The 25,499-nt window shown below is 42.7% G+C and overlaps 1 protein-coding gene across 1 annotated transcript; it reads left to right on the top strand.

The window, feature by feature from the left end:
• The first annotated feature begins 17,954 nt into the window (after positions 1 to 17,954).
• Positions 17,955 to 23,907, top strand: LOC147828110 (uncharacterized). The gene is given in 2 exon segments (XM_087211132.1): positions 17,955 to 23,411; positions 23,726 to 23,907. Coding segments are annotated over 2 exon segments (4,551 nt in total). The 5' UTR covers positions 17,955 to 18,893; the 3' UTR covers positions 23,759 to 23,907.
• The last annotated feature ends 1,592 nt before the right edge of the window (positions 23,908 to 25,499 follow it).

Consider the following 25,499-nt stretch of genomic DNA (forward strand, 5'->3'; position numbering starts at 1 on the left):
AATCTCTTCCAAATGCAAACTACTCTCTTAATGAAGGTGATATTCTTTGAGGTTCTTTTGTAGAGTCTTGCCAAAAATATGCTGCATTCCTTTTACATAGGCAGGTATTAGAATATGTCCAAATTAGTGAAAAACAAAACAAAAACAGTAACAAACATGTGGTGATGCATAGTAGCAACTTCCTACATTGTAATTCTAGAATGATCTCCTAGGAGATACATACGCAGAAAATCACAGAGTAAATGTTACTTTAGCTACAAAATTTGGACTTTATTTCGAAAGTAATGAAAAAATTTAAAAAACAAAAAAGGGCAGGTATTACATACTTTATAAAATTTCTGATGTGTAACCAGAAATTTACTTTCAAGGAGTAGGACCAACTGGTCAAGAAATTTTGCAGTAGAAATAGACCCTCAAAAGATACAGATATTGGAGTTCTAGATAACAGAACATTATATTATTAATATATTCCTAGAAATGCAGAAAACATGAAGAGAAAAAACTTGTTAATTTTTTTAAAAAGAATCAGAAATACCACATTGAGGAATGTGATAATGGAAATAACAACTTGATAAATTTGCTATAACAACAAATTAGACCCCACAGAAGAGAATAGTAAATTAGAAGGCTGATCATTAAAAAGTTTGCAAATCCATGCACACAGAAAAAAAAAGATGGAAAGAATAGAAGGGTCATGGTGAAAAGAGTTAATATAAATGAAATTGTGATCACTGAAGGAGGACAAAAAGGAAATGGAGCAGATTAATATTTGAAAAAATTGAGACGCGTTTTCCTAAAACTGATGAAATACGTAAAGTCAGTGTGAATCGCAGGTTTCTATGTACTCCAACTGGAAGTGTGAGAAAGATGATTCCTGGGGATACAATAATAAAATCTGCTTTAAAGCACATATAAAAAATTGAAAATCTTAAGAGCAAATAGAGAAAAGGCACATTACTTTCAAGGAAACATCAAGGAGACTGACATCTGACTTATCAATAGAAATGATAATCCAGGACAATTGCATCCTCATAGTGCAAAGACAGGGAACTGACAACATCAGGTTCTACACAAAGCAAAGCTATCCATTAGTAAATAATGTAAGAGTCATCTTTAAACAGCAGACACACACTTCAAAAATAGTAAAATGTGCTCTTCAGTCAATAAGAAAATAGTCTCAGTTGGAATTACAAAAATCTCGAAAGAAAAGAAACCATAAGAGATGGAAACTAATGGAAAATATTACTTGAATTTTGAATATAGTATTTTAGATCTAGTCACAAGTAAGAAATCAGACAAGTTAGAAAGGGAAAAATTCATTTCACCAAAGGGTGAATTTGGGACTGTGAAAACAATATGACAATTGGCTCACTGAGAATATGTCATGAATAGTTTAAGAGGTGTATCTGCAATGCATGTTTAAATAACATAAAATTTAGGAGTGAGGTAAATAAGTTACTATTCTAAAGTCTCTGTTTATCTATAAAATGGGAAATGTAATAAGGCAGAATGTACCAGGCCAAAGATATTTATAGTTATTTTTGAAGAAACCACTACCAGGATAGTAAAAGAATTCCAGTACAGAAACAAATAATGAAACATACTTGACCCAACAAATGAGGGATAGGAAAGGGAATGCAAAAAGCAAAAGAAGAGATGGAACAAACAACAAAAATAATATAGTAAATTGCAAGCTAACTAACAAAATTTTCATTGTGTGTGCAAACTTAATGTTCATGTACAAAGTGATGTTTTAATACTGGAATGAAAAACATAGACAGATCAAGATTTAGAAAGGTACACAGTAAAATCTACAACCAAGAGAAATCCAGCAGACAGCTAGGGTTATAAGGAAGAAATTATTACTAGGGACAAAAAGGACTTTCATAATGATGAAAGTTAATTTAATTAAAAATACATAATTTGTGTGCAATTAGCAATATATTTCAAAAATATCCATAGTAAAAGCTAGAGGAATTATGATGCAAATAGATAAATTATATAATATATAAATTTATATAATATATGAGTCAAATATATAAATTATATAACACATAACTTTATATAATATATAAATCAAACATAAATTACATAATATATAAATCTATAATTATAGATTTTATCATCTTTCTGTCAATACCTGAGAAAAAACAGATTAAAAACATTTAGTAAGGGATAGAAAATTTAGACAGCTGATTAACAAACTATCCTAATTTACATGTGTCAAAGACACCATCAACAAATGCAGAAAAAATTGCATCCAAGAATCCGTGGAACATTTAGCAAAAACATGACTATTATGCCACAAAGCAAGCTTCATGATAAATCAGAGAATTTGCTAACTACAGAGAATTTAAACTAGTCCTGAATGATAAAAGGTATCCAGAAAAATTCCCAAATACTTCAAAGTTAAGTCATATGCTTATAAATAACCCATGGGTTATTTGAAAATGAAAATTTATTTTAAATAAATTTTCAAATTGCTACTAATCAAAATGTGGGGAGCAGCTAAAAAGAAATGTTCAGATATGAAGCCATAACTTAGGAAGAAATTGAAAATTAATATTATAAGAATTCATCTCAAAGAAGCACAAAAAAAGTAACAAAATCTTCTCAATATATGGAAGTAAAGGAAATAATGATAGTTTGAGTGGAATTCAATGTAATTCACTATATAAGCAAAATAAAGGAGAAAAAAAAAGATCAGTAGATAAAAAAACACTTGATAAATTCAAAAGCAAATCATTAGCAATTAAAATATACATGATTATCTTTAACCTATAATCTATAATAATGCTGTAGCACAGTATCAAAATTTCTTTTATGTTAATAATAAGATGAAGATGTCTACTATCACCACTTTTATTCAACATCAACTTGGAACACAAGCCATTTAAAAAAGGTAAAAAACAAATAAATGATGAAGTTTGGAAAGAAGTAAAATTCTCAAGTATTCACAGAAGCCATGATTGTCGATAGAGAAAGTTCAAATTAAGCTACAAATAACAATTCAAATAAATGAGTGAATTTAACAATTTCACTGGATACAAAATCAATATGAAAATACATCTGCATTTCTTATCACTGCTAATAAACTAGAAAATGGGATTGAATGAATAATATCCCAGAAAAGTTTATAAAGTATCAGATATCTAAGAATAGATATAATGCAACACCTCTACAGATAAAACTATAAAATACTGAGAGAAATCAAAGACTTTGAGACTTCAAAATAGTGTAGAGGTTGACAGCAAATCACAACCTCTTTAGGGCCTAAAACTTAGACACCTGGAAAATAACTACTTAATGAAAAAAAAGAGAAGAAATCTAGAAATGTGTAAAGGGTAGATAGGAAACCTAGAAAATCACAGCAAAATAGAAGACAATGCATATAAAAGAACAAATCAGCACGGAATGCTAACCCTGGTTCTTGGAGCAGGGAGGGGAACTTGCTTCTGCAAGAACAAGGGAAGCTCAGAGACAGCCAGCAGCCCCAGTGATTAAAAAAACAAATAGCCCCAGGAAAAACTCATGGTTATTTTAAGCTGCAAATACTATTAGGGGTTTTACTGTGAAACTGACTCTTTCTGTATGGCAGCTAAGGTTGGAGAGGGAATCCACTGCAGCACCTGCTGTAGTTAGCAGGTATATAGTCAGGAGCTATTTTGAGAAAGGGTTTAATTAAGATTGAGCTACTCTAGTAAATGGAAGTCACAGAACAAGCACACTTTAAGGTCTCTTGGATCATGTTATGGCCTCAGTGACTGGTTGGAAGAAGGCCAGAGAAACAGTCATGGAATGGGGGAGGGCTAGTCATAGATCCCCAGAGAAGATTAAGGAGAAGGCCCCCAAGTAGAGGAATGCATAGTGTTTGACAGCACCACTCTTTGGTGAAAAGCCAGGTCCACAGTGTGGGGTTTTCTGAGAAGCTGGGCCTGGAAGTGTTGGAATTGAGTCCATTGGACTATTTGACCCCTTTTCTGCCTCCTTTCAATACAGGACTCAGTGGTCTGTTTGTTTTCCACACCTGCCAAGGTGATCAGGCGTATGCCTCTGCTTGGGTGTTTGCCATATCCTGGGGCATATGGGCAGAGTGGTTTCTGGAGTGAGTGGAGTACCTCACAACCCCATGGGCCTCAAAGCTAGTTGGGGATAGTAATGGCTCCAGGCACACAAAATGACACAAACGAACAGTAAAAGCCTCTGGAGGAAATACAGCCCTGAAGCAGAATGATCTTGACGACCACCGAATGATCTTAACCAATGGGGGAAAGGGGTGGGACTCAGCATTTACACAGCAAAATCTTGTTAAGTGGATGTGGAAACACAACAGGCCTCAGTGGCTACTCATTGTCCTTCCTCTTTATCTGGGGGATTCCAACATGACAGGTATTTTTTGGACTCATTTATTTTTCTTTTATTGGGTCCATTTTATCTGAGGCTGTGTGTGTGTTTGTGTGGAGGGGTGTGTGTGGGTGTGGGTGTGTGTGTTTTTTCATTTTCTTCTTTTTTTCTACTTTTCAAAAAATTTTTATCTGTTACTTTTACATAATTTATTTATTTTCTGTTCTTTAACTTTTAATCTCACTTTCCTCCTCCTCTTCCATTTTCTTTCTTTTTAAAATTTTATTTCTTCCATTTATCTCATTCCTCACCCCTCCATTTTTATTGATTTTTAACATTTTAATTTACATTTTATTCTTGCTGATTTCTATGGTATTGTTGGGATTTTTTGTTATTTATTTATTTTTTAGTGTATGTCAACACTTGCATCTGGTTTGTCTTTGTGTTCTTGAGATTACTGAAGTTCATTTTCTTCTCAGGGGTCCTGGTTATCAAGCTCTAAAAAGAGGGGTTGAAACTAAGAAGATCAGCAAACAAAAGTGGAGAAGATGTCAGTCCCAATAGATGAACAGGCCTCAGCATAGACACATAAGAAGTATGAAAATACAAGAAAACATGACTCCTGCAGATGTACATAATTTATCGGTAATGAAAACAAAGATATGAAATAGATGAAATGTCAAAGAATTCAAAAGATGGATTTAGAAGATTATTAATGACTTTAAAGAGGATATAAATAAACTATGAATGAACTGAGGAAAACAATGCAGCCTATAAAAGAACAATTCAAGAAAGAGTTTGAGATTCTGAAGAATGAAATAGAAATTCTGGAAATGAAAAGCACAACAAATCAAATAAAAAACTTAGTGGAAAACCTCATCAGTAGACAGGACCAAACAGAAGATAGAATTTCAGGGCTTGAAGATAAGGTTAAAGAATTCTTACACACAGACACTAGTAAAGAAAAAAAGCCAATAAATTATACACAAAACATCAAAAATTCCTGGTATATGATTAAAAATCCAACTTAGCAATACTTGGCAAAGAGGGGACTAACTTTCAGACTAATGACATAAAAATCTATTTAATGAAATAATAACATGAAACTTTCCAAATCATGAGAAAGATATGCACATCTGTGTAAAGGAGGCATTTAGAATTCCACCAGAAAAGAGCTTTCCATTTCACATAATATGAAAAATGGCAGCAATATAGAACAAGAAAAGAATATTAAAACCTGCAAAGGGGAAATACCAAATCATGTAGTGAGGCGAACTCATGAGAACAGCTTCAGATTTCTTGGCAGAAACCCTGAAGGCTGGAAGGCATGGAATGTTATATTTCAAGAAAGAAAACTGCTGACTAGATTTCTATGTCCAGCAAAGCTATTCTTCAAAACTGAGGAGAACTCCTGTCCAAGATGAGCATAAACCAAAGAAATTAATGATGACTGATGACTAAACCAGCACTACAGAAGATACTTAGAGGAATCCTACACAGAGAAGAGGGAGGGGAGATAAGCTATTGAAAATTAGGAAAGACCTTTGGGCCAGGGATTTAGCTCAGTGGTTCTGCTGCCTGCCCCACAAGTGCAAGGACCCGAGTTCGATCCCCGGTACAAAAAAAAAAAAAGAGAAAAAGGAAATTAGGAAAGAGTCAAACACTAGAAAACAACAAAATGACAGGAATTAATACATACTTTTCTGTAATAACTCTGAATATAAATAGTCTGACTATCCAATTAAATGACATAGAGTGGCAGATTGGATTAAAAACAAGATTCAACTCTTTGCTGTTTGCAAGAATTATACCTCAATAGCAAAGACAGACACAGACTGAAAATGAAAGAATGGAGAATGATAGTCCTTGCAAATGGGGCTCCAAAGCAAAAAGGAACAGCTCTACTCCTAAATAACAAAACAGACTTCAAAATAGAATTAGTCAGAAGAAACAAAGAAGGCCACTACATATTAGTAAAAACACATTGCCATTAGTTCCCCTCAAAGTACTAAGAAGATATAATAATTTTCAAAATACATACAGTAAACATCAGTGCACACAATTTCATGAAACAAATACTATTCAACATAAAGGGATACATAGGTCCCAATGCAATAATATTGGGTGATGTCAGTATTCCACTCTCACCAACAGGTAGGTCACCCAGACAAAAATCAACAACGAATGCTAGGCATGGTGGCACTACAGAATCCTGGGTGAGTCCATACTCAGAACCTACTAGAAGGAAGAAGAATATGAAGCTGTAGAGTGACATCCAAAAGTAATCCCCAGGACTGGAGCTCGTGCAAATGAGCAAAAAGGAGAATTCCCTCTTCTTTACCTTCTTATTCCATCCAGTCTACAGGCCTACACCTCACCGAGGGGTTTCCCTCTTCAGTAAGTTCCACCCACATAGGAAATGCATAGCATTTCCAGATCAATTCTCTTTGTCATGAAAATATCTTATTTCTCCTTCAATTTTGAAAGATAGTTTTGCAGGGTACATCAATCTGGGTGGAGGCTGTTTTCTTTTAGGGCTTGGAATATGTCACTCCAAGCTCTTCTTGCCTGGATGGTTTGTGTTAAGAAGTCTGCTGGGATTCTGATGGGCTTTCCTTTGAATGTGATTTGGTTCTTTTCTCTAACTACTTGTAGAACTTTGTTCTTCCATTGAGTTTCTGGAATCTTAACAATTATATGCCTATGTGTAGATTTTTCCCTTGGGAAGAACTTCCCAAGCAGGGGAAAAGAACTTGACAGACACATAAGTGAGGCATATAGGACTCCAAATAGCCTTGATCAAAAAGAATTTAGCACTTCAAAAAATTTTCCACAATGTACTAGGAACAGACATTGAGGATCACAACCCCAGGAAGCAAAGCAGAATGAACCCATCTGGCATGACAAGAAATTAAATGTAAAGGGGGAGAACCCAACAAAAGGAAAAAGTCATGGCAATGACAATTCAGTATGTTTCAGTTATAACCATCAACGTTAATGGTCTCAATTCACCGATCAAAAGAAATAGACTGGCAGAATGGGTCAAGAAGCAAAATCCAACAATATGCTGCATACAAGAAACACACTTAATTCAAAAGGAAACTCACAGACTGAAAGTTAAAGGGTGGAAAACAATACTCCATGTGACGGGAACCTGAAAAAAAGCAGAAGTAGCTATCCTCTTTGCAAGTAGATTTCAAACCAATGCTGATTAAGAGAGACAAAGAAGGCCACTACATCCTTGTAAAGGGAAGAATCCAACAGGAAGAGATGACAATCATAAATATCTATGCACCAAACTCTAGTGTGCCCAACTATATAAAACAAATACTAACGGACATGAAAAGTCATATATGCACTAATACAATTGTAGTGGGGGGCTTCAACACCCCACTGTCACAAACCGATAGATCAACTAGACAAAAAATAAGTAATGAAACACTAGAACTCAATTGAACTCTTGAACAAATGAACTTAACAGATGTTTACAGAGTGTTCCACACCACAAAATCAGAATACATATTCTTCTCAGCTGCACATGGGTCATTCTCCAAAATAGACCACATACTCACACATAGAACATGTTTAAGGAAGTGCAAAGGAATTGAAGTTATCCCCTGCGTATTATCAGACTATAGCATGAAGAAATAGGAGATCCATAGCAAAAGAAAAATTTCATAAACACGTGGAAATTGAACAACACACTTCTGAATAACCAATGGGTCACAGAGGAAATTAAAGAAGAAATCAGACAGTTCCTTCAATTAAATAACAATGACAGTACCACATATCAGAATCTATGGGACACAATGAAAGCAGTCTTACTAGGCAAATTCATAGCAGTGTATACGCATATTAGGAAAACAGAATAAGCCCAATTAAACAACCTGATGCTGAACCTCAAGCTTCTAGAAAAAGAAGAGCAGGACAACCCCAAAGCTCATACAAGGGAGGAAATTATAAAGATCAGAGGAGAAATCAATGCAATGGAGACTGAGAGAATGATACAAAAAATTAATGAAGCCAAGAGTTGATTCTTTGAAAGAATCAACAAAATTGACAAACCCTTAGCCAACCTCATCAGATAAAGGAAAGAAAAGGCCCAAATCCATGCAATTAGGAATGAGAAGGGTGAAATTACTACAGACCCAAAAGAAATCCAGCAGATCATCAATACCTACTTCTAGAACCTATATGCCAATAAGATGGAAAACACAGAAGAAATGGACAGATTCCTAGATACACAGGAATTATCAAAGTTGAACAAAGAAAACCTAAAAGTTCTAAACAACCCAATATCAACCAATAAAATTGGAAATGTAATTAAAAACTTATCAACTAAGAAAAGCCTGGGTCCTGATGGCTTCACTGCTGAATTCTACAAGACATTTAGAGAGGAACTACTGCCACTACTGTTTAAACTCTTTAGTGAAATTGAAAGGGAAGCAATATTCCCCAATTCATTCCTGGATGCAAGCATCACCTTGGTCCACAAAGCAGAGAAAGACCCAACCGAAAAGAATTATAGGCCAATCTCACAAATCAACATAGATGCAAAAATCCTTAATAAGATACTGGCAAACAGAATGCAGAAGATCATCAAGAAGATCATACACCCTGACCAAGTGGGATTCATCCCAGGGATGCAGGAATGATTCATCACATGCAAATCAATCCATGTAATACACTATATCAATAGAGCCAAGGACAAAAACCATGTGATTATCTCCATAGATGCAGAAAAAGCATTTGACAAAATCCAACATGCATTTATGATAAAAAAAAAAAAACCCTGCAAAAATTGGAATAGATGGTCTCTACCTCAAACTGATAAAAGCCATCCATGAAAAACCAACAGCCACTGTCATACTAAATGGTCAGAAACTGAAATCCTTCACACTAAAATCAGGAACAGGAACAAGACAAGGATGTCCAGTATCACCACTCTTGTTCAATGTAGTTTTGGAAAATTAGCCACAGCAATTAGACAAAAGAAAGAAATCAAAGGAATAAAGATAGGAAATGAAGAAGTCAAATTGTCATTATTTGCAGATGACATGATACTCTATATAGAAGACCCCAAGAACTCCACCAAAAGTCTTCTAGACTTAAAAACCAAATTCAGTCAAGTAGCTGGTTACAAAGTCAACACACAAAAATCAATAGCTTTCCTCTACACGAATAACAGACTCACTGGGAGAGAAATAGGGCAAATAATTCCTTTCACAATAGCATCCAAAAAACTGAAATACAAATGAATCATTCTAATGAAAGAAATCAAAGACCTCTTCTCTGAAAACTATAGCACTCTGAAAAGAGAGATTGAAGATGGTATCAGAAAATGGACAGACATCCCCTGCTCCAGGGTAGGAAGGATTAATAGAGTGGAAATGGCCATACTTCCAAAACTGCTATATAGATTCAATGCAATTCCAATTGAGATCCCAGCAGCATACTTCACAGACCTTGAGAAAACAATCCAAAAATTCATTTGGAACAAGAAGAGCCCCAGAATAGCAAAAGCAATTCTACGTGACAGAGACATGGCAGGGGATATCACAATCCCCAACTTGAAACTATAGTACAAAGCTACTGTGATAAAAACAGCATAGTTCTGGCAAAGAAACAGACCTGAGGACCTGAGGAACAGATTAGAAGATGCAGAAACAACTCCAGACACATTCAGCCATCTCATCTTCGATAAAGGAGCCAAACACCTTCATTGGAGGGAAGATAGCCTCTGTAATAAATGGTGCTGAAAAATTGGGTTCCAATTTGCCAAAGATTAAAACTAGACCTATATCTCTCAACATGCACTAAACTAAAATTGAAATGGATTAAAGATCTAAATATTAAAATAGAAACACTGAACCAGCTGGAATAGAGGTTAGGTAGAACCCTTGAAGACATTAGTGTAGGAAAAGATTTCATGAACAAAACCTCAGTTGCCCGTGAACTAGCACAATCAACAAGTGGGATCTCCTCTTATTAAAAAGCTTCTGCACAGGAAGAGAATCCACCAGCAGTGTGAAGAGACAGCCCACAATGTGGGAAAAAATCTTCACCTGCTCTTCCTCAGACAAAGGTCTACTATCTCAAAACTATAAAGAACTTAAAAAGATCAGACCTCCCAAATTTAAAGACCCAATCCAAAAATGGGCATCTGAAATGAACAGACATTTCTCAGACAAAGTAGAAATAGCAAATAAATACATGAAAAAATGTTCAACATCATTGGTCATTCGAGAGATGCAAATGAAAACAAGGCTGAGATTTCACCTCACTCCAGAAAGAATGGCTGCTATCATGAAATCAACCAATAACAAATGCTGGTGGGGCTGTGGGAAAAGAGGAACCCTGCTCCACTGCTGGTGGGAGTGTAGACTGGTGCAACCACTGTGGAAATCAGTATGGAGATACCTCAAAGAACTAGGACTGGAAGTCCCATTTGACCCAGCTATTCCCCTGCTGGGGATCTTCCCCAAAGAATTAAAAGAATCATACCACAGTGATATATGTGCACCCATGTTCATAGCACCACAATTTGTAATAGCCAAAACTTGGAAGCAACCCAAATGCCCATCAGCTGGAAACTGGATTTTAAAAAATGTGGTTTCTTTATAAAATAGAGTACTACTCATCCATAAAAAATGAGAAATTAGAGACATTTATAGCTAAATGGATGCACATTGAGGTGATTCTCTTAAGTGAAATAAATAGGACACCCATGTGTAAATACTGAATAGTTTCTCTAGTGTGAGAAACTGAAAGTGTAAATAATGGCTAAAATGTATAATATATAATGTGAAACAGGAAGAAAAGGGGCAAAGGGGAAGGGGAAGTGGGAGGGGTAGGTGAAAGGAAAGAAGGGATTGGAATTAATATGAGAAAATGAAAAAATGGAAACAAAATCTTTGTAAATAGGGAGGACTGGAGGGGTTGAAGGGAGGGCTGGGCAAGGGTGAAAAATAAGAACCAAGAGAGATTATGTAAAGGTGCAAATTTCCAATGATGAATGTCATTATATTGTATACCTAAAATGTACCAATGATTAGAATGAATAATCGATAATGCAATAGAGGAAGAAAGGTCCAAAGGGGTAAGGGTAGTGGGAGGGGCAGTGGAAAGGAAAGAAGGGAAAGGAAAAATGCTGAGAAATGGAAAAAATGGAAATAGTCTTTGTAAATAGGGAAGGGTGGAGGGGGTGAAGGGAGGGCTAGGAATGGGGAAAAAATAAGAACCAAGATGCATCATGTAAAGGTACAATTCCCAATGAGAAATGTAAATGTGTTGTGTACCTACAATGTACCAATAAAAGAATTTAAGGGAAAAAAGATAACTACACCAACAAATGGTATCAGCATAGGGTGATTATCAGAATTTTTGTTTTGTACCCAGAATCAAATTCAAGGCTTTGCACTTGCCAGGCAGGTGCTGTGCCACTGAGCTACATCACTAGTCCAATTATCAGAATTTTAAAGAAGAGGACAGCACTTCATGAGTTTGTTCTAGAAGCAGACGACCAAGATGGAAAACTTGCTCTGACACTTGCTAAAATAACCTTGTAAAACTTACTTAAGTTGAGATTCATTGTTTCTTTTTCTGTAAAATAGGGGGAAAATAATGATACTCCCTCCCTATGGCTGTTGTAAGGATTAAGTGAGTTAATCCACAGTGTAGAAAGGTTTAGAAGAGTAACTGGCTCACAGTAATTGCTTGCTAAATAATAGCTATTTTTATTGTGTCCCTGAGCAAAAGCAGAGTTGCTACTTTAATTTACAAAGAAACATAATGAAGCCTTTAAAGGTGGGAAAAATCACAAATGAAGCACTATTTTTCAGAACCTGAGACACCTATCACGTGTATTCAAACCTCATTATGTTTTCCCTACATTATTACTATAGCTTCTAGCTAGTATTCTAGTCTTACCACTTGAAAACATTCTACATGGACATTAAGCCCGAGTGATCCTTTATAGTTTAGATCTATTTAATTTCTTCCTTTAGACTCCTCCAGAATCCTCTCACTCCCACCACTGTGACATATTTAATGTTTTGTAACAGGAACACATTCAATCCACTCCTCCCAACGCCTACCCCACACAGGTACATGCATTCATCTGAACCCTTCTTACCTGTTCCTCGGGCCAATCTTAGACTTCACAGCCTACCCAGGAAATCTCTGATCCTTTCAAGCCCTGGCTACATGGACCTTCACATGTGCTCTGTGGCACACTGTGAGTAGTTACATCACTGCCATATTGTCTACCATAAAAATAATAACTTTACTTATCTAGCAAAACTCAACAAACGTCCCAGTGGGGCAAAAGAATAGAGTAGGTTATAAATAACTATAAGAATTTATTTGGAAAGAAATGAAATTGAACGATCACTTGAGTATTTTACAAAGAAGTATGTAGCTGTCAATAATAGCATATTCAATATTCGTGTTTTAAAATAATCTACTGAATCGTGTTACAGTATGAGCGTAGTATTGATATGAAACAAATCTGATCAGTAATGCAGTACAAGCCCAGTGTTCCAAGCTGGTTTTCTACCAGGCTCCCACTTGATCATTAGGATGGAATCTCTCTGATTGTGAGGTTGATATTCTGAGCAAACCCGAGCTTCATGTGTCAAAGCTGCTCAGCGTTTGGCTAATTGGTTTTTTGCCCAAAAGGTACTCTTGACATTTCTTTGCCTGATAAACTACTCATCTAAAGATCAGCTCAAATGGCTCTTACCTAGCCATATCTCAGAGAAAATCCTACTCCCTCTTATCTACTTTTATTCAGTCTCTTGTTAAAATTAGTCCATAATTGTGTTGTCCAAAACAATTGCCACTAAACAATAGCCATATGTGGCTGTATGAATTTAAATTAACATTAAGTTTTAATTGCTGAATCAGAATATCCACATTAGAAACGGTCAATAATCACATGTGACTAGTGGCTACTATATCAGGCAATGAAGAAGCTTTTATATCAATTTTTTTTAAAAAAATAAAGGTTATGATACACTTTTATTTTTTCATTTGTAGCAAAAGTTTAGGAAAATGGAAATGACATACATAAAATTTTAAGTGATAAGAGAAATAAGAATCTCCTCAACTAAATGCCTTTTTTTTTTTTTTGAAAATATGGAAAAGCAAATTCTTCCTCTTAGAACTACCTGTCTTAACTAGAACTCCGGAGATTCCTGAGCCACTTGTGGCTAACAATCAGAAGGGGGAAAAGTTCAATGACCTTGTAAATTAGGGACTAAAAGAACTGTAATGGTGACAGACCACACAGCCTCAAGGGAATTACAGGAAAACACTTGTCTGGAAATTGTTTTTTTGAGGGGGAAAGGGGATTGGAAAACTACCAGGACAGAGGGGGAGAGGAGGAAGGATAAGGAGGGAAGGATGCAAATGACAAGACAGTGAACAGGACCCAGCCCAGGCAAAATACAATCTCCTCTGCCCCAACTGTCAGGCAAACAACTTCTGAGCATCTTTAGGTAAAAAAGGAAAACAGTCGCTTTGCACTGGTGTCAGAGCAACGTTCCGGAGTTGGATGAATGGGAAGCCTTGTTCTACACACCTAGTGGTGGGTGGATTTCACCGGGCTGCGGCCTCCACATAGCTTTTCTTTGCTGCACTGCAGAGGCGCCGTCTTCTCAGGCTTAATCTTCACTCTACTCAATCCTTTTACCTGCACCCTAAAAGGACTTTGCGCACCCTCCCCAACATCCTTCGTCCCCAGGGGAACTAAACCAGAGTTCCCAGCGCTACCAGGGAGGAGGCCGGGCCTCTATCAGGCAGCCTCTCCTCCGATACCCTGGCGGGGACAGCCTGCGCCCCCCACCGCCTCTGCCCTTCCCAGGCGCACACCCCAGGCCGCCTTTTCCTCCCCAAGGTCCTCTCAGCCTGCACGGAATCAGCTCGCCCAGGTGGTGGCCTGAGGGTAGGGCGCAGAGCGAGGGGCCCCGAGGCCCCGCCACAGAGCCCGGGCAGCGCCCTAGCCCCCTCCCGGGCAGACAGGCTGGGAACCTCAGTGGCGGTGGGGTACAGGCCCGGGCGGCTCGGCCACCGCGCCCTGGACTGCGAGGGCCACGGCGGGCTGTGGCGGCTTTCGTTCCCGGGGACTCCCCCCACCCCCGCCTCCCGGAGCAGCTCAAGGTGCCAGCAAATGCCCAGGGACGTCCAGGCTCCGGGAAGGCGCGAGGTGGCCTCGAGTCTCCGACCCCTCCCATCTCTCTCCACTTACACAAAAGGGAGACGCGGAAATGTACAAAGTTTGCCTGCGGAAGGCGGTGCGCGACCCCGGCGCAGGCTCCAGCGAGGGGTGCACGCCGGCTGCCACCGCCGCGGCCGCGGGGAGTAGAGCTGAGGTTCGGGCAAGGGGGGAAGGGTGTGAGCGGGAAGGTGAAGCGGGGTGGAGAAGGCGAGCAGAAGCGAGGAGACGCCCCCTCCCCCCAGCTCCTAGAGCCATCCGGACTCTTCCTCCCCGGGGAAGGGCAGCGGTTTAAGGCCCGGGACTGGAACCGGGGACGCTGCCCTTTTGGTTTTCTACACTTGCTCCCTTCCCTTCCCCCTCTGATCCCCGACCGCCCCCAATCTGGATGTCTCTCGCCTCCCCGGGCCCCGCTCCCGAAGTAGGGGCTGAGTCGGGGTCTGCGCGCAGGCTCGCCATCCGTCTCCTTGCCCCGGGATGGCGGGGCTGGGGAGCCCCGGGCCTCACCCATTGCCTCTCGGCAGCCGAGGCGCACGCCCCCAGGGCAGGGCTGGGCCGGAGGCGGGGATGCGCAGGGCGCCCGCAGGCAGGGTCGGAGGGGGGCAGGGTCCCAGAGATTAAATACTGGAGGGATCAGCTCCCACCTCGTGCCCGACTCCCCCACTTCTGAGGCGCGGCACCCGCCTCCAGCGCCCGAGCTGTCCAGGCGGTCAGTAGGAGCAGTGCCAAGCTGGGCAGCATCGCTACCCTTGCGCGGGGCACCGAGTGCCCCGGCTGCTGTGTGAACGCGATCCGCCGCGCCCTTGCTCTGCCCGAGATGCCTCCGCCGCCGCTGCGGTCTCCGGGGGTCCTGCGCTCGCCCTGCTCCGGGTGCTGTTGCCTACTGCTGCCAAGGAAACTGATTGTTTCTGTAGCTTTCTTTTCTTTTTTTTTTTTGTACCAGGGATCAAACTCGGGACCTTGAGCTTGCAAAGCAGGCGCCGGAACCACTGAGCTAAAGCCCTGGCTATATCAATTTTCATTGGAAAGTATTGGCTTATATCTTCTATTGAATACATTGTCACATAATAGGCACTGAATAGCCTACAACTAAATAGATATGTGGGACCAGAATGACTCCATTTTGGAGCAGTCTCCTTTGTTCTCTTGTTGTGCCCAGATTGTGAGGTCCCAAAGACCACCAGGAGGCCGTTTCCGATGTAAGCACACAAGGGTCATTTATTCAAGCTTAAGCAGGGACTCTCAATTGTCACCGACACAGCGGATCGAGATTGAGAGCCCTGAGTCTCAAACTAGCAGGGTTTTTATTGAAAATACAACAAGCTTTGGTTATTAGTAGTCAGGTGATTGGTTAATACTTAATACATATGAAGTGTAGGGTTTTGGTTGGCTAGGCTTTGGGGGTCGAAGGGGATTACGTACTGGTTTTTGTGAGGGACAAAGGGGCAAAGATTAACGGCCGGTTGTCACATACTGATCGTTAGCAGACCCACTAACTAATGGCCGCATCTATCTTGTGTGGACAGTCAGCTCATTAACTGCTTATCCTACAGATAGTGTGCCCGGAACGCTCTTTCCCCGGGCACACAGGTGGTTGGGTAATAAACTCAGGAATTTCAAGTGGTGAATTCCTAGTTTAAGCACAAATTTGAGAGAACAAAGGAGACGGCTCCAAGATGGAGTCATTTTGGTCCCACACTCTCAAATTTGTGCTTGAACTGGGACAAAGGACATAATCCACAACTCAGGATTCCTAAGTTTATTACTCAGCCATCTGTGTGCCCTAGAAACAAATGTCCAGGGCCCACTATCTATAGGACAATCTGTTAACGTGCTGACTGTCCACACAGGGTGGTCGTGACCATTAGTCAGGATGTCTGCTGACCATCAGTACGTGACAGTAGACCACTAACCTTTGTCCCCATTCTTCTTGTGAAAACCTATACGTAATCCCCTTCAACCCCCAATGAGCCTAGCCAACCAAAATTCTACACTTCATACTTGCTAAATGTTAACCAATCATATGGCTGCTAATGACCAAAGCTTGTTGTATTCTCAATAAAAACCCTGCTAATTTGGAACTCAGGGCTCTCAATCTCGATCCGCTGTGTCGGTGACAATTGAGAGTCCCTGCTTGAGCTTGATTAAACGACCCTCGTGTACTTACATCGGAAACGGCCTCCTGGTGGTCTTTGGGACTTCGCAATCTGGGCACAACAGATACTGAATGAGTTAATATGTTTCTTATAGTCCTCACATCTGTTAGAGTTATGGAAGGAAATATACTCCAAGTCAGTTGTTTCAGTGAAGACAGTTTAAATGAAGGATCTAATTTTGGAATATTGCACAGTGCAGGGAATAAGTATGAGAGTTAAAGCACACAGGAAGTAGGAATAATGAAAAGTTAAAGAACAAGGATGGAGGAAGCAGTGTTGCCCAGAACCCATTGAGAGCTAAAGACTTAACCAGAGGACTGAAGAAACAGTAGTCATGGAGGTACATAGCCACTACCAAAAGCTAGATGCTCAAACAGGGACACTGAGAGAGGACAAAAAATACAACTTTGACCACTCTGATGTCCTGTCAATGACTTCATTTACTGAACCTCACTTGAAGCCAGCCAATAAGGGAGAAGTTCATTGATACCAGCTTTCCAAGGCAGAGACCAAGGAAAAGAAATGTACAAAATGATTCTTTGGAGTAGAACAACTGTATTGATCACTGTATCACTTCCTTTATTTATGTTCATCTTTTATTTACCCTCTAGACTGGGTTCATGTTAGTGCAGGGACTATGCCCGACTTGTATGAAACGGTAGCTTATGATGATACAGTGATATTCAAAATGTCTGTTATAGAAATCAAGTCGTTTAAATCCTTTCAGTGATAAGGGAGTGTCTTCATGAGTCAGGGTCACTATATGTGCAGACTTCTTGTCTTCATATTATTATAGTACATACATGACTGTCAAACCTTGGATTTGACAAAATGAAAATATTCCTTCCATATGACTTAACTATTGAAGCCATGCTTTCAAGTTTTGATGTAATTGTCAACATATCCTCTGTCAGACATAGCAAATATGTCTTTTTCATTTTCCTTTGTAAGGCCGAGGGCCTTACCAAATGCTCCGAGGAGCTGAAGTGGAGCACACCCGGGGATCCCAGCGGTGCCTCCAGAATGTAAGACCAAAGGCCTTACCAAACGCTCCGAGGAGCTGGAGTGGAGCACACCCGGGAAGGAACACACCGGCCAAGTTGGGAAACAGACCTTTATTAGCCTGGCCAGATGGCACTCCTGAAGCAGAATAGCTTAGAGAGGCAACTGGCTCAGAATCCAAGGCTGTTTTTATAGGGGGTTGAGGGGGAAGTTAACATATCAAAGAAAAGGGGACAAAGGTTAGTGGTCCACTGTTGTGGAGCCAGAGTGACTCCATTTTGGAGCTGTCTCCTTTGTTCTCTCAAATTTGTGCTTATCCACTCAAAATTCCTAAGTTTATTACCCAGCCATCTGTGTACTCAGGAAGGACATTCCGGACACACTACCTATAAGGTAAACAGTTAATGGCTAACTGCCCACAAAAGATAGATGTGACCATTAGTCAGTGGACCTGCTAACCATCAGCTTATGACAGTCGACCCCTAACCTTTGCCCCCTTCTCCCTTGCAAAAATCTATACGTAACCCCCTTAACCCCCCCCCGAGCCTAACCAATCAAAACCCTACACTTCATATGTATTTAGCATTAACCAATCACCTGGCTACTAACAACCAAAGCTTGATGTATACTCAATAAAAACCCTGCTAGTTTCGAGGCTCGGGGCTCTCAATCTCGATCCGCTGCGTCGGTGACAATTGAGAGTCCCTGCTTAAGCTTGAATAAACGACCCTCGTGTGCTTACATCGGAAACGGCCTCCTGGTGGTCTCTGGGACTTCACGATCTGGGCACAACATTTGGGGGCTCGTCCGGGATCCCAAGACCTTCAGGACTCCCGTACCGGAGGGTCAACGCCGGCTGGTGAGTGTTTTCTTTGTGCTTGTAAAGTCTGGGCCTATTTTCTGGGAAGGTCGGCAGACGGTCTAGGCGGACGCGCTGCAAGGGCCGCCGACCCGGAATCCTGGAAGACGTTCCGGATTCCACTGGTGGGGACGGAGTGCCCCAAGAGTACGGGTCAGTGAGACTCCTGGAGGGACGGTGCGGGTCGCTCCCGCGGCACGGCAGGAGGCCGTCGTCCCATTTGCATTGCCTCCGATCGCGCGGAGGACGGTTTTGTCTCACCTTGTGCTTCTCTGTTGCGTTTGTGTGTCTGTTTGTGCTGACTTGGACCGAGACGATGGGACAGACTGTGACTACCCCTCTTTCCCTTGTAACAGACCATTTCAAAGAAGTTAGGGAGAGCGCTCATAACTTAAGTTTAGAAATTAAGAAGACTAAGTTCATCACCCTCTGTAACTCAGAGTGGCCCTCCCTCGGGGTAGGATGGCCCCCCGAGGGAACTTTTGATTTGCAGATAATTCGCAGAGTTCGTAAAGCCATCCTCCCCCCCGATCAGATACCCTACATTGCCGTTTGGGAATTTCTGGTTTCTAACCCGCCCCCATGGGTTAAGCTCTTTTTGCCTTCACAGCAGCAGCAACCGGAGTTAATCCTGACGGCCAAAGAAAAGGCTCCTAAAAAGCGCGCGGATGAAAAACAAATCGAAACCAAGCCAACCGCGCCACTTTACCCTGTCCTCCAGGGAGGGACCGAGGAAGATCTTATATTTCCTCCCCCCTATTCCCTCCCCTTTCTTCCGCCACAGCAGGCTGGAGGAGGTGACCCAGTCCCAGCCGGGGCTGGGGAGCCCGCCCCGGGCGCCGCCGACAACCGTGATGGTCCCGCCCAAAATACTCGTCACCGGCGCGCCGCCTCGCCGGCAGGACCGGCAGATTCAACTGTCTGCCCGCTGCGAGCAATAGGGCCCCCTGATGAACATGGAAACCAGCCTCATCATTACTGGCCCTTTGCTACCAGTGATCTTTATAATTGGCGCCGACAACATGCCAATTTCTCTGATAACCCTAGAGATTTGATTAACCTGTTAGAAACTGTTTTGTTTACCCATCAGCCCACTTGGGATGACTGTCAACAGCTTCTGCAGGTTCTGTTCACCACTGAGGAACGAGAGAGAATCCAGAATGAGGCCAGAAAATTGGTTCCTGGTGACAGTGGTCAGCCCACCACCAATGCAGACACCATCAACACTTCTTTTCCTCTGTCCCGACCTAACTGGGACTTCAATACGGCAGAAGGTAAGGAGAGACTTCGAGTCTATCGCCAGACTTTATTAAGAGGTCTCAGAGCAGCGGCGAGGAAGCCCACCAATTTGGCTAAGGTAGGAGATGTACAACAAAAGTTAGATGAAAGCCCTGCTGCTTTCCTAGAAAGAATTCAGGAAGCTTTTCGTAGGTACACTCCTATGGACCCAGAAGCAGTTGAGACAAAGGCAGCTGTAATAATACATTTTGTCAACCAGGCGGCACCAGACATTAAGAGAAAGTTACAGAAAGTAGATAGGTTAGGAGAAAAGAGTATTCAGGACTTAGTGGCAGTGGCAGAGAAAGTGTATAACAATAGAGAAACCGCAGAGGAGAAACGAGAAAAAGCTGATGACCGCCAGACCCGAAACTTAGCTCGGATCCTTCTGGCTGCCACTGCGGGAGAGCAGAAAGAATGTGAACGTAGACTAAAAAAGATTGTGATGGAAGGAGAAAACAAAGAGAGATGCAGAGAGCGCCCCCAGTTGGGGAAAAATCAATGTGCTTATTGCAAAGAATACGGACACTGGGCCAGGGACTGTCCTAAAAAGAAACAGCGAGAAGGACGCCCCAAGACCCCTATTCTGGCTGCGGATGAATCAAATGATTAGGGGGGACGGGGTTCGGCACCCCTCCCCGAGCCCAGGGTAACCCTAAAAGTGGAGGGGAGACCTATTGAGTTCCTGGTGGATACAGGGGCTCAACATTCAGTCCTACTCAAACCGTGTGGCCATATTTCTGATAAAACCTCCTGGGTTCAAGGAGCTACAGGCATGAAAAAGTATTCATGGACAACCCAAAGAACAGTAGACTTGGGAGTGGGCCAAGTAACCCACTCATTTATGGTTATACCAGACTGCCCCTACCCCTTATTGGGAAGAGACTTACTTACTAAATTAGGGGCTCAAATTCATTTCCAACCCGGGGGCACAAAAGTCCTTAATCAAGAGGGAAGGCCCATTCAGGTACTAACCATAAACCTGGAAGATGAATATCTACTACATCAAAAGAGGGCCCCTCCTGATCCTGATATGGAACAATGGCTCTCCATGTTCCCACAAGCATGGGCGGAAACTGGAGGCATGGGGCTAGCTATACACAGGGCACCGGTGTTTATAGAAATAAAACCTGGAGCAGATCCGGTACGAGTTCGCCAATATCCTATGCCCCTGGAGGCCCAGAAAGGAATAACTCCACACATCAGGAGGTTACTTGCTCAGGGGATTCTCAGACCTTGCCAATCGGCCTGGAACACCCCCTTGTTGCCAGTACGAAAACCTCATTCTAATGACTATCGGCCAGTGCAGGACCTCCGGGAGGTAAACAAGAGGGTTATGGACATCCACCCCACAGTGCCTAATCCATACACCCTATTGAGTTCTCTTCCCCCGAGCCATCGCTGGTACACAGTCTTAGATCTCAAAGATGCTTTTTTTAGCCTTCCACTGGCACCTAAAAGCCAACACATCTTTGCGTTTGAATGGAGTGATCCAGAGCAAGGCATCAATGGACAGCTGACGTGGACCCGATTACCTCAAGGATTCAAAAACTCTCCCACCATCTTCGACGAGGCCCTACATGAAGACCTGGGTGAGTTTCGCCTCCAGAACCCCCAACTAACTCTGTTACAATATGTAGATGACCTTCTTGTGGCAGCTGAGACACAGGAAGACTGCTTAAATGGAACCAAGAGACTCTTGATGGTCATAGGAGAGCTGGGGTATCGGGTGTCCGCTAAAAAGGCCCAGATCTGCAAACCCGAGGTAAGCTACCTGGGGTACGTGCTTAGAGAAGGGCAGAGATGGCTGTCGGATGCTAGAAAAGAGACAGTTCTTAAGATACCCACACCAGATTCCCCTCGAAAAGTCAGAGAATTCTTGGGATCGGCGGGCTTCTGCCGCCTATGGATACCAGGGTTCGCAGAGCTCGCAAAGCCCCTCTACGAGGCAACTAGAGACAGTCAGGCTTTTCAATGGACAGAAAAGCTACAAAAATCTTTCGATCAAATTAAAACAGCCTTGCTGACGGCACCAGCCTTGGGCTTGCCTGATATTACTAAGCCATTCCACCTTTACATTGATGAAAACAAAGGAGTCGCTAAGGGCGTCCTGACCCAGTATCTAGGGCCATGGCGCCGCCCAGTGGCGTACTTATCAAAAAGACTTGATCCAGTTGCGTCAGGATGGCCCCCGTGCCTAAGAATGATTGCATCAGTAGCTCTAATGGTCAAAGACGCTGACAAGTTGACATTAGGCCAAGAACTATGCGTGACCACCCCTCACGCCATTGAGGGAGTCCTAAAACAGCCTCCGGATCGATGGCTCAGTAATGCTCGCCTGACCCACTACCAGAGCTTACTCCTAAATCCAACTCGAGTTGTCTTTCAGGCCCCGGCTGCTTTAAACCCAGCCACACTGTTACCAGACCCGAACTTAGAGGCTCCGCTTCACGACTGCACAGATATCCTGGCCCAGGTACACGGAATTCGAGCAGATCTGAGTGACCAACCATGGCCAGACGCAGGCAACACCTGGTACACTGATGGAAGCAGCTTTGTTCGTGAGGGCCACAGGTATGCTGGGGCAGCTGTGGTGACAGAAACTGAGGTCATTTGGGCAGAACCATTGCCCACCGGGACCTCAGCACAACGGGCAGAACTCGTAGCCCTGACCAAGGCATTGACTTTAGGACGGGGCCTAAAGTTAAATGTATACACAGATAGCCGGTATGCCTTTGCCACTGCGCACGTCCATGGGGCCATCTACAAAGAAAGGGGACTCTTGACAGCTGAAGGAAAGACTATTAAAAACAAAGAAGAGATCCTTGCCCTCTTAACAGCCCTCTGGCTACCGAAAAAATTAGCCATTATCCATTGCCCAGGACACCAGAAGGGCGACACTCCAATTGCCAGAGGAAATAATCTAGCTGACCAGACGGCCCGAAAAATAGCTTTAAAGGTTGATCTGACACTGGCCACTCAGCTGCCCGATCCGGGAAGTGCAGCCCTACCAGAAAAACCCCAGTACACTGAAAAGGACTTAAATTGGATAAAACAATTACCTACGCCCCAGTGCCTCAACGGGTGGTGGAAATCTTCTGATTGTAAAGTCATCCTGCCTAAGACACTGGGAGAACAAGTTCTCTCCAAGATACACCGGACCACCCACATGGGCACTCGGAAAATGCAAGATCTCCTGAGACATGCTGAAATTAAGATCCGTGATGCTAATTCTACAATTGAACATATTGTTGCTACCTGCAAAGCCTGTCAATTGACAAATGCCACCCACAATAGGGCCAACCCAGGAAATAGGCTGAGGGGAAACCGACCTGGAGCCTATTGGGAATTGGACTTCACCGAGGTAAAACCTGGAAAGTACGGTTATAAATACTTGTTAGTTTTCGTAGATACTTTTTCAGGATGGATAGAAGCGTTTCCTACCAAACACGAGACAGCGCAGAGTGTGACTAAAAAGCTGCTAGAAGACATCCTGCCAAGGTACGGTTTTCCAGTAATGCTAGGATCAGATAATGGACCCGCCTTCATTTCCAAGGTGAGTCAAACCCTAGCACAGGTGTTGGGGACAGATTGGAAATTACATTGTGCATACAGACCCCAAAGCTCAGGACAGGTAGAAAGGATGAATAGAACCTTAAAAGAGACCTTAACTAAATTAACCTTAGAGACTGGCGGTGACTGGGTGACTCTCCTTCCCTTCGCCCTTTATAGGGTGCGCAATTCACCCTATAAAATGGGGTTGACCCCCTTTGAAATCATGTTTGGAATTCCCCCTCCCATTATCCCCAACCTTCACTCAAATGTACTTGTTGAATTTGATGACCAAAAGTTGTTACTTTCTTTAAAAAGCCTCCAAAGTGTACACGAAGACATCTGGCCTAAGTTAGAAGCCTTATACCAGACCGGACCACCTCCTGAGCCCCATCGCTACCGACCTGGAGACTGGGTCTTCGTTCGGAGACACCGGCAGAAAGACCTTGAGCCCCGTTGGAAAGGACCCTACGTCACAGTCCTGACCACGCCCACTGCTCTCAAGGTCGACGGGATTGCTTCGTGGGTACACTACACCCACGTTCGCCCTGCAGATCCTCACACTGTCCTAGAAGACTTCGTTCCATCATGGCAGGTGTCCAGAGACCAAGACAGTCCCCTCAAACTCAAGCTACGTCGTCGACGATCGTGATTATGGTAACTGTACTTTTGACACCGACACTAGGAGGACAAAACCCATATGCTCCCTTAAATTTAACCTGGATGATCATTAGTACGTCTACGGGCAACATTGTTAATAGTTCATCCGAAGTGGCTCCACCACTTACCTGGTGGCCAGACCTAGACTTTGACCTGTGTTCGCTCGCCACAGGGACTTGGAACACTGGAAACTGGAAAATCGGGCCTAGAGGAGAGCCAATATGTAAAAAAGGCATAGGCCAATGTAATACTAATAGAACATCCCTGCCCATGGCTCCAGTACCCATGGCCCCTCCTAGACTTGACCCTGGGTGTAGCCATTCTCTTGATAGAAACATCCTACAAAGCACCCCCTTTTATGTTTGTCCGGGAGAAAGGCGCACACAGTCTCAGATAAACAAGTGCGGGGGACCTGACCAGTTCTATTGTGCCAAATGGGGATGTGAGTCCACGGGCACCGTCTCCTGGGCCCCGCCTGTCAAGGACGATTTTATTTCTTTAAAAAGAGTCCCTGGGCCCCCTGGCCTGCAGACAAACCAAAAGGGTGGTAATTTCTTAGTTCTTAGTGGCCCCTGTACCGGGTTCCTCTGTAACCCGGTCAGACTTTCATTCACGGATTCAGGTAAAAGGTACACTAAATGGGAAACAGGCCAGACTTGGGGACTCCGTCTATATCAAGATGGTTATGATACCGGGTTGTTATTCACTATAAAACTGAAGGCAGAGCCGCTCACCATAGGGTCTCCCCAATTAATAGGGCCAAACTTGGCGCTAGCTCCAATAGCCCCTTTCAGACCTATTAAGCCCCCTCCCCCAAAAAGCTCGCCTATGTCACCAAAACCAAACGCCTCCGTACGGCCATCAGACTTAACCTCCGCTTCCACATCCCCGCCCTTGATTCAAATGATCACCCAGATTGATAAAGTCGATCATAACCGGGACCAGGACCCCCTTTGGGAACTGATGGTTCACACCTTTAAAGCCCTAAATGCATCTAGGCCAGACCTCACTCAGTCCTGCTGGCTATGTTATGATACTAAGCCCCCATACTATGAAGCAGTAGCTTATCTAGACAATTTCACTAAGTCAGACAGCCCGACTCAATGTAGATGGCAACAAAAAGGGACAGCTAGGCTGACCCTACAATCAGTAACTGGGCAAGGAACTTGTGTCGGCAGTGTCCCGGCCTCCCACCAACACCTTTGTAACAAAACCGTCCTTAGACCTAGGCCTAAATATCTCATTCCCCCTTATGATGGGTGGTGGGCCTGTTCCTCTGGACTTACCCCTTGTGTACATGGGCTAGTGTTAAAACAAACAAGAGATTTCTGTGTACTTGTACAATTAGTCCCCCGGTTGTTATATCACTCAGAAAAAGACATCCCCAGCCGCCTGGCTGAAACCCAGGTCAGAGTTAAGCGAGAACCTGTAA

This window comes from Heterocephalus glaber, unplaced genomic scaffold (genome assembly GCF_053883595.1).
Source record: "Heterocephalus glaber isolate CG9 unplaced genomic scaffold, H.glaber_assembly_v1.0 deba00001298, whole genome shotgun sequence".
In the NCBI taxonomy this organism is placed as follows: Eukaryota; Metazoa; Chordata; class Mammalia; order Rodentia; family Bathyergidae; genus Heterocephalus; species Heterocephalus glaber.